This window comes from Ananas comosus, linkage group 17 (assembly GCF_001540865.1).
Source record: "Ananas comosus cultivar F153 linkage group 17, ASM154086v1, whole genome shotgun sequence".
Lineage (NCBI taxonomy): Eukaryota > Viridiplantae > Streptophyta > Magnoliopsida > Poales > Bromeliaceae > Ananas > Ananas comosus.
In genome coordinates this window covers 10375006-10384475 of record NC_033637.1, presented here as the reverse complement: position 1 = coordinate 10384475, position 9470 = coordinate 10375006, and the positions used below count along the sequence as shown (strand labels likewise).

Sequence of the window (9470 nt, the reverse complement as noted above, 5' to 3'; positions counted from 1 at the left end):
CAAACGTATGAGGGGTATATAGGTAATTATCCCTAGTAGTTTCGATAGGTTTAGCGGCAGTAGCTTCTGAACGATCAAATCCAGATCATCCAAATTCGGCCTGTTTCAAACGGTCCAATGTACGTAACATGCTTCGATCAGGTCAAGTTCCCGTGAAAAAAAAAAAAAAAAAAAAAAAAAANTGGAACTAGCATTATTATGAAATTCGGTGGAGTCAAATTTTAAAACTACCTATGATAATACATGATAATATGTGTATGTAAAATGAATGCATAACAAGTTGCATTTTCTTAAATTTCTTGTATTATCAACTTTACAATTGTATTTAATTTAAGCAGAGCACAACATTATTATGCATTCATTTTACATACACATATTATCATGTATTATCATAGGTAGTTTTAAAATTTGACTCCACCGAATTTCATAATAATGCTAGTTCCAAATTATAAATTTTAGTCTCTAAAAAGTTCAAAAAAAATAAAATTATATTGAACGGCGTAGATCATCAATTCACATGCCAATCCTCGAAAACTACCAGATCGAATAAAATGGCCAAGTTTACTTCTAAACAAATCCAATAACTTTACTCATAAATTTAATAGAAAAAGTAATTAAAAACGTTTATAAAACTTTTATAAAAAATCGTAAACCAAAATAGCGTTAAAGCTTTTCTTTTCCTTTTTTTTTTTTACCTCTTTCTTAATTTTTTTTTTCCTTCTCATATTGGAGAAAAAGATTTATAATTTTTTTTAAGTATACTCTAATTTTTTATTTTTTATTATAAAAATTTAAAATATATAAATAATTTTTAAATAGTTTAAATTATTTGTATTAAATATAAATTTTAATTTTATAATATTAAGTATTTAGATATAGATTGTATATTAAGAAATAAAAGAAAGATTGATGGAGTTTAAGTTAAATTTATTATCGAAAAGCGACGCACTCAGATTTTTAAAGTCAAAATATCATTGACTGACTGAAATCTAATATATCGAAATATTGGATAATCAAAATAAAATTTTAAAAGATTGGATTTTAAAAAATTTATAAAATCATTTCAACTAGGGACGTGGCAACAAGTAGGTAGCAACTAGTAGGTAATTAAAATACAGTTGACATGACTAAAATTAAATAAATTAAAAAAATAAATAAAAATAAAATAAAATTTTAAAAAATTAGATAACCAACTCGATCAAAAATAGTTCATCGTTCAGATAAATTCTGTACGTGCGACTCAGTCTCATGTGCACAAATAGGAAAAAAATAAAAGAAGAGCTTTTCTATTCTATATATATATATTTCCCCTTTCCTAATAATCGAATCCGTTGTGCATGGGGGACCACACATTCCTCTACGTCCACGCACAACCACATGCACATGCACGTACTCCTAAAAATAGCTTCAAAAGGGGAACACAAAAAGCTCTTTAAAAGCCACACCACCTCTCCTGCATCTTTCTGTCTTGCTTTCTCATCATCAACAATTCACCAACACCAACTTAAAGAGGGAGAGTGAGAGGGAGAGAAAGGGAGAGAACTAACAAGTGATCATGGCCATGCTCCGTCTCTTCCCCGCCGCAGTCGTCGTCGCCGTTCTCTGCATCGCCCTCGCGGGGGCCGTCCTCGCGGCTCCACTCCCCCCCTTCATCGTCGAGGGCCGTGTCTACTGCGACACTTGCCGCGCCGGCTTCGAGACTAGCGCCACTCAATACATTGAAGGTAAAAAGAGGGTGTTTTGTTTTTCAATTTAAAATGCTATATATCAGTAAGAGTCAATTCACTACAACGAAATATATTTTAGACGATATTTCTTCCGACATGTTTACTTGACGATTCTTTACTCGACGCTTTTACAAGCGTCAGGATTATTCTTGCTGACACTTTAAAGCGTCCTCTAGTTATGATTTAAAGTGTTCTTAAGTATAAGATTTGTTGGCGGAGGGGGGTTGCAGGAGCGAAGGTAAGGCTGGAGTGCAAGCACTTTGCGACGGGGGTGGTGGAACACGCGGTGGAGGGGGTGACGGACGGCACGGGGACATACAGGATCGAGCTGGCGGACAGCCACGAGGAGGAGATCTGCGAGGTGGCGCTGGTGGCCAGCCCGCTGTCCGGGTGCGCCGAGATCGCCGCCGGCCGCGACCGCGCGCGCGTCCTCCTCGCCCACGACAGCGGCCTCGCGTCCAACGTCCGCTACGCCAACCCCCTCGGCTTCCTCAAGGAGAAGCCGCTCGCCGTCTGCGGCGCGCTGCTGCAGCAGTACGCGCTCGGCGACGACGAGTAGTGTGGTGGTCGGAAAAAAGATGTTACTTGCTTTGTAATCCATGCATGCATGCATGTGAGAGCAAATTATATGTGAGAAGAAGAAATTATAAAGCTTGTTGGTGATATATTTATGATATAATTTTATATTCTCTCCTGTTTCTTTCTACTTTGTGTTTCTACTTATTGTGAGAAGAAAACTATATGCTTCTTCTTTTCTTTTCTATATTGTGCGGTTGGTTAGTATTCCGATCAATGATCAAATAGTTAAGAGCCCTCATCCCCGCATATGCATATATTAAAGTTTTTTTTTCTTTTTCTCGGTGTGAGTGAGAAAAAAATTAAAATTGGTTTACCATTACTGGCTAGTGCAGTTTCAATTCCCACAAGTGATCGAGAGTTTCAATTCCCACATATGCATTAAATAAATTTTCTTCTCGGTACGAGTAGTTAAAATTGATTTATCATCATGTTTAATGCTAGGAGCTTCTTGAAAAATTAAATGCGATATTACGAGGTTCAACTTTTTTAAAATTTAAATAAGATGTGCACAAATTTAATTCAAAAAAGCAATAGTAGGTTCTAAATAAAGAAATCCCCCAACCCCCACAGAAAACTATTGGATTTGGCCCTACTTCAAAATTTATCACAAATCAACCCAATTCACATCCACTAATGTTACTAAAGATAGGATTCTAATTTGCAAATTTTATTCAAACCAATGATTTGAAGGAATTCCAAGCACCCCAAAGAAACCCAAGGAAAAAGAAAAAAGCTCATAAAACAAGAGCAAGCATGTTACTCTTCAATTGCATGGCATAATATTGACAACAAGGAAGGCTACAACCAGATAAAAAAAGGAAATTCCCAAAAGCTGACAATTAATGATCTTTTAGTAGCAATTATTTCAGAATTCAGGGCTAGAAGAATAGCACAGCACTGGCAGATCATCAAACTAAACGATCTGAAACAAACAAATAAAGATTCTGTCTTACAACGACCAATCACCGACGTGAATTAGGCGGAGATCAGCCAATCAGCAACTTGTTCTCATCCAAAAAGCTGTATGTAGGAACCTCCAAATTGAACGGCGCCGGTCCCTTCCGGATCCTTCCGGAGATGTCGTAGTGCGAACCGTGGCAAGGGCAGAACCAGCCACCAAAGTCCCCGGCGTTGGGTAATGGAATGCAGCCCAAATGAGTGCAGACGCCGACAACCACCAGCCACTCCGGGTTCTTCACCCGCTCAGCGTCAGGTTGCGGGTCCCGCAGGGATACGAGATCGACGCTGTTCGCGAGATTAATATCTTCTTCGGTCCGCCGCCTGATGAACACAGGCTTACCCCGCCACTTAACTGTAACAGTAGTTCCGGGCTCGATGCTGGAGAGATCGACCTCGAGGGAAGCAAGGGCGAGCACGTCCTTGCTGGCGGACATGCTCAGCACGAACTTCAAGATTAAAAGGCGCAGTAAAGAGGCGTAGACGAAGCGGCCGCCCGTCAGGACAAAGTAGGCGAAGGCGCGCTTGCTGGGGTCCCCAGGGGGGTACCTCTCGTGGTTGTGCTCATCATAGAGGATTTTCGAGGTTGGGTTCTTCGTGGCGGAAATGGTTGCAGGAAGATCAGATAAGTCGAGATCCTGATTTCTCGGGATGAGAGATTCAGTTGCAAAACCTACAAGAATTTTTCAAACGATGTTTTATATAGAATTAAACTAATAAATGAAATTGATACCAACAACATATTTCAGTTTGCATTCAGTTTCTTTGCTATCTCCTCAGATAATTCAAGTTGAGAGCATGTTAAAATTAAGAAGAAAAAAAAATTTAGTTTATTTAATTTTCCCTTCAAAAAGTGGAAGAAGGGAACTGAACTGTGTCCACTCATATACCTGGTGATTTTAAGTTAGTCATGGACTTATTATGACTATAATCAAAAGCTTAAGACCTAAAGCATGAGTAGAAACAAAACAACAGAAGAAAAAGACCAGTAAAGTTAGCCAGCAATTGCGGAAACAAAAGAAAATAAGTGGCGCGACCGAACTCAGAATGGTCTATAATTGAGCAGGTCTCCATAAATTATTAAAGATAAAAACACAGTGATATTAACGCAGAGGTAATGCCTTCCAAACAAGTAGCAAGATTAAGCTCAAAAGGGCAAATAATGAAGAAACTGAAGAACTTACTCTAGGCTCATCTGTCATCCTGAATTTAACTTCCTACCAAATAGTTACAAACTCCGCTTTTCTACTCACAACTTGCACATCATCCAAGGTCACCGAAATCAGATATCATATCTAACATCATAGGGCAAATTTGGATGTCCAAACAAGCTATCCAAATAATAACTTCTTCAAAATGGGAATTTTATTCGGTCATTGCAAACACTAGTTTGCTTTTTAGTTCATTACAACATCCTGAAAGCCATGATTTTTCAGGAAATTACATTCCTCCTATTAGACGACTGATTTTATCCCTTGTAGACATCTAATCAATTCCATTTACACCAACCACTGCTTTATCCTTGAGGAAACAAAAGAGATGTGCCAAACAAAATGTTCACATATCCAAATAGGCCTTTCAGATTTTCAAATTTCTCCCACGATTCATCAATGAGGTCAAATGTGAGAGCTATAACCGTAGCTTCTTACTGTCATAAATTAAATTCTCTTGAACTTTGTAGGATGAATCAAATTCTTTTAGCTAAATATAAAGCCAAAAAATTTGATCCATTGAAGATGTTCGTGTTTAAGAGCCTTTCGCCCAGCTTTTTTTCTCACAACATGGAAGGCAGATGCTAAGTAAAAAGTCCAAACCTTCTAGCTACCACAGAAAGCTGAAATGAGCTTCTTCTAGCCGTTTGGAGGTTTTTAATAATTAAGTAGCTGATGCTACATCAAAAAACTATTTCAACAGCAATGGCCAAAATGCCTTGAGAGTCCTAGACAGAGTTTATAAGCTTCTCAGACCAAATCCTACCAATAATCCTTACAAGAACAAGAACCCTTCTCGAACCGATGAAATCTGATCCGATCCCTCACCACGATCACCCTGCCCAACACCTTTGAGACCATCTTCAACCACTGATGGCAATCCCTGCATGCCCTTAGATTCTTCGAAACTCTAATTTCCGCTCCTGGGCCCGTCTTAAGAACACAATAAGCTACCGCCAGCTTCTCACTATGACATCTCAAGTTCTCCTCCCTCTCCTCCTCTAACACGTCCGTACTAACCACCTCAGTCATCGGCAAAAACCCTTCGGCCTTGACTCTCTTTGACAAAGCATCGACTACTCGGTATATATCATTTGTATCGATATGAGTTCTATCCCCAGCTTTAAATTGATGTATTCTTCCCCCCAGTTCCACCCAACTCAACCCACGATTCTTCCTCACCTTCTCCTCCTTCATAACTTCCCACACTCTCTCCGCGCAATCCCATCGCTTCACCGCCGAGTAGATACTTGATAGCATGACATAATCTCCACTACCACCACTTGCCATCTGCCTGATTACGACCTCAGCTAGCTCGACTCGTCCATGCTTTCTACAAGCACTAAGCAATGCCCTCCATATTGCATTATCCGGTTTTATACTCATCGACGTTACAATATCATATGCCTCATCCAATAACCCGGCTCGAGCCAACGCATCAACGAATGCACCATAGTGCTCAATCTTCGGCTCGATTGAATACTTAGCTTTCATGTCATTGAAAAGATTGCGAACGTGCTCAATCATACCACAATGACTACACACTGTCAACAACGCAACAAATGTAATCCCATCAGGAATCATACCTTCACACTCCATTCTTAAAAATACTTCGATTGCATTGGAGCCAAGTCCGTGTATTGCCAATCCACTGATCATCGAGTTCCAAATGGAAACATGAGTCCTTAGGATTGAGTTAAAGATTGTTTTTGCCATCTCAATGTTACCACATTTGGCATACATATCAACAAGGGCTGAAGCAATTATATAGTTGGTTTCCATCCCTTTATCCACCATCAATTGATGAACCCATTCACCATAACTACCAGCACCGACCCTAGCACACGCGGATAGCACGGACGAGAACGAGAACCCATCAGGCTCGAAACCCAAATGAATCATCTTGTTAAAAAGGCTCATAGCTTCCCTATATCGCAAGCTCTTTACAGAACCAACTATCATCGAATTCCATGAGATCAAGTCTCTCACAGGCATTTCCTTGAACACTCGATAGGCATTCTCAAACTCTCTTTTCTTCAACACACCCATTATCAACAAATTCCCAAAGAATGGGTCGGTATTCCACTTCATCACATCATCAAATAATGGATGTGCTTCCACTATACTATCATGATCTACATATAATCGAAAGATGGTAATTAATACAGACCAATGACTAATGAAGCCGGTTTTGGTAATCCTTGCATGGATTTCGGTGCCCACTTTGAGGTTTGAGGAGTTGTTGCAAGCTTTGAGAAGGAGGAGGTAGGTTCGATGGTCGGGGTGAAAGGCTGTGGAGAGGAGGAGGAAGTTGTAGTCGGACAGAGCTTTGTGGAAGAAGCCCTTCTCGATGGAGGCACGAAGAATAGAGTTGGAGAATGGGAGGAAGTGTTCTGTAGAGCATTTCCTCAAACATATGGTGGGGTGGTAGGGGAGAGAAGAAAAAAGATGTTGAAGCGGAGGTAGTCGCATGCACGAATGATGACAACGAATACTTCGTGAAGTGCGCAATGCTGCGTTGGTTAAAGTAATTCAAGGAAATCTTCAATACATTTGTTTGAAAATAATTCAAACAAAAATAAATAAAAGTTAAGCAAGCATTGATAAAAATATAAAGATTTAAGAATACATTTCAAAAATCCTTATATTTGTTCTTTGAGGGGTTCTCCAGACAATTTATCCTGAAATTTAACCAATCAACTCACACCTATTAACATACCATTCCCAATGAAAGAAAATAAGTTCTCGTTTTCACCATTAATTTCAATGTTGAGGATTATCTCCAGTTTCTTCTCCATAGTTTCTAAGTTGTTTGAATTGCATATCTATTTTCCTGGTCTACCTCTCTTCCCATATCTACAGGCCTTCAAGTACCCTTCGGCTTTTGTAAAGGATTGATGCTATACCTATTTCCAATAGGTACTACTTCCTCTCTTTCCACATCTTCAGTCCACCACCAAGTGAGGACTAGATCCCCCCGCCACATCATTTTAACAAATTGAATAGTAAACTACGAGGAAGAAAGGGCGAGGGCGTTCTTGCTAGTGGATGTGCTCAACACAAGTACAAGATTAAAAGGCACAATAATGAGGCCTAGAAAATGCGTAACAAGGTTTACTTGCAGCACTAACTTCAAGATTTATCTATTCCTAAAACTGAAAAATTCGAGTCTTTAGTTCAAGCTAATGTATCTCTAACAAGATTCAAATCCACCTGAACAAATGATAGAAAAAATTGATAAACACTTCCTCTAGGCCGATCCTTCACACTGAACTTATGATCAAAAAAATGTTATAAAATCTAATGAAGAGCAAAGCACTGTTACAAAAAACAAGAGGAATAGGAATTCCTGCAGCATAGTGAGAAAAATGAAGCACATATTTCGTTGAAAACCCCTCAATTATCTCCCTTAACGGCCCATTCAAGGATTGAGACGGCCACGAGACTACGAACAAGCAACCAGCGTGTTGCGATCTATGATCTTACTGAACCAAACCATTAACTATTTTTCTGCTACACAACTCCTCCTAAGGTCACATAGATTAATGTAATAGCACAAAACGATATTTTCAACTAAGCAAAAGTAATAGATCACAAAGGAATCATGTGACAAGTGCGCTTCAAAGGCCAACAACAACATCAAACAAGAGGCAACCACAATATCCCATAAGGTTATTCATTTCGCGAAGGAGGAAACCCTAACCTCTCGACGAGCCGAGAAGGATCGATTCGAAGGCGAATCGGGGAGCGGAGAAGGGGCGCGAATCCGAATCACTCTTAGAGACGGAGGGATCGTCGTGCATCGTCGGATTCGCCGAGGCGAGGGCCGAGGAGGCTGCGGCGGGGCTCGGTCGCCATGAGAGCGATCCGAGCCTCCTCCCGAAGACCCTTAGCATCCTCTTCTTCTTCTCCGACGAGGACGAGGAGGAGGAGGACGAGCTCGGAAGGGATTCTAGGGTTTCGTTGGGTCGGGGGCGAGAGAGAAAGTTTCAAAACTGTCCCGTCGAAATGATAATTTGGGCCCAAATAAATATGATATTAAATTATATTATTATATGAGTCTCGCTAAATCGCATGAGTTTTTATTATTATCGAGTTTTGCACCATTAAATTTATTTTTTTAGTTATTTTTATTTATTAAATTATACTATTCAATAACTATTTATTCAACCCTATAAAACCACTATTAATTTAACCACAATTTTTTTCCCCCAAACACCAAAACCTAATAGTATCATTATTGACTTGGTGTTATCAATAGTACTAGTGTAGTGACCCCGCGCGATGCGGCAGACAAATATTATTGTAGCAAAATATTTTCTTCGTCAAGACTTGAAGGCATATAATGATTAAAAAAAAAATCTAGAGAATGCCTTATAGGTTTGCGAAAGAAAAAGATAACACATTCTAACAGTGCACAATTTTCTAAATAGAGAAGCTTAAAGCAATTTAATCAGCTTACATATAATAGGCAAAAGAATGAAGAGGCACTTGAAGCTAAAATTAAACGAAAGCAGTTGTAATTCAGCGGCTTTAAACAACAAAAAATCTGGCATACTTGAGAAAGTTCAAAATATCAAATATAATAAACTCACATAAAATTTAGAAGTAAAAAGTAGTAAAAATAATAGTATAACATTTTTTCTCATTCCTCGCAACATAGAAGCTATCACCACAATAATAAAAGTAGCAACTATTTTAAGTATAAAATATAGTATACAGTTTTCCCTTTTTTCCCCCCTTGATCAAGGGAGATGGGGAAACTGGCGACAGAGTCGATGATAGTGTGTGCGGTGGCGGAGGTGGTGGCACGGCACCAGATGGTAGTAGGTGAGCACAACGGCGATAGTAAGGAAACTCGAGGAGCAGTGGGCCATGCTGATCGAAAAGCTACGGCAAATCACGGTTCCCATGACTATGGAGATGCGTTGGGAGCTCGCCTCCGAGGGCAGGAGCAAGCTCAAGATGGTCATCAACTACGTCGACAACCTCACCC

General features: G+C 39.5%; 3 protein-coding genes across 3 annotated transcripts; 1 reads left to right on the top strand and 2 right to left on the bottom strand.

Moving 5' to 3' along the window:
* Positions 1449-2433, top strand: LOC109723502 (pollen-specific protein C13-like). The gene is made up of 2 exons (XM_020251890.1): positions 1449-1724; positions 1958-2433. Exons 1-2 carry the CDS (start codon positions 1556-1558, stop codon positions 2284-2286), a joined length of 498 nt encoding a protein of 165 aa, XP_020107479.1. The 5' UTR covers positions 1449-1555; the 3' UTR covers positions 2287-2433.
* On the bottom strand, positions 3032-8486 carry LOC109723560 (cytochrome b-c1 complex subunit Rieske-4, mitochondrial-like). Its single transcript, XM_020251985.1, has 2 exons — positions 8178-8486; positions 3032-3936 (listed from the first exon to the last, which is right to left on the bottom strand). The coding sequence occupies exons 1-2, from the start codon at positions 8368-8370 to the stop codon at positions 3293-3295; spliced, it is 837 nt and encodes a 278-aa protein (XP_020107574.1). The 5' UTR covers positions 8371-8486; the 3' UTR covers positions 3032-3292.
* On the bottom strand, positions 4611-8170 carry LOC109723559 (pentatricopeptide repeat-containing protein At5g50990). Its single transcript, XM_020251984.1, has one exon. The coding sequence runs from the start codon at positions 6944-6946 to the stop codon at positions 5237-5239; it is 1710 nt and encodes a 569-aa protein (XP_020107573.1). The 5' UTR covers positions 6947-8170; the 3' UTR covers positions 4611-5236.

Excerpts from the sequence above, each read along its gene's own strand:
- LOC109723502 (XM_020251890.1), top strand. The coding sequence starts at position 1,556 with ATGGCCATGCTCCGTCTCTTCCCCGCCGCAGTCGTCGTCGCCGTTCTC. Across the intron at positions 1,725-1,957 it reads CGCCACTCAATACATTGAAG|GAGCGAAGGTAAGGCTGGAG; the intron begins GTAAAAAGAGGG and ends GGGGGGTTGCAG.
- LOC109723559 (XM_020251984.1), bottom strand. The coding sequence starts at position 6,946 with ATGCGACTACCTCCGCTTCAACATCTTTTTTCTTCTCTCCCCTACCAC.
- LOC109723560 (XM_020251985.1), bottom strand. The coding sequence starts at position 8,370 with ATGCTAAGGGTCTTCGGGAGGAGGCTCGGATCGCTCTCATGGCGACCG. Across the intron at positions 3,937-8,177 it reads CCTTCTCGGCTCGTCGAGAG|GTTTTGCAACTGAATCTCTC; the intron begins GTTAGGGTTTCC and ends AAATTCTTGTAG.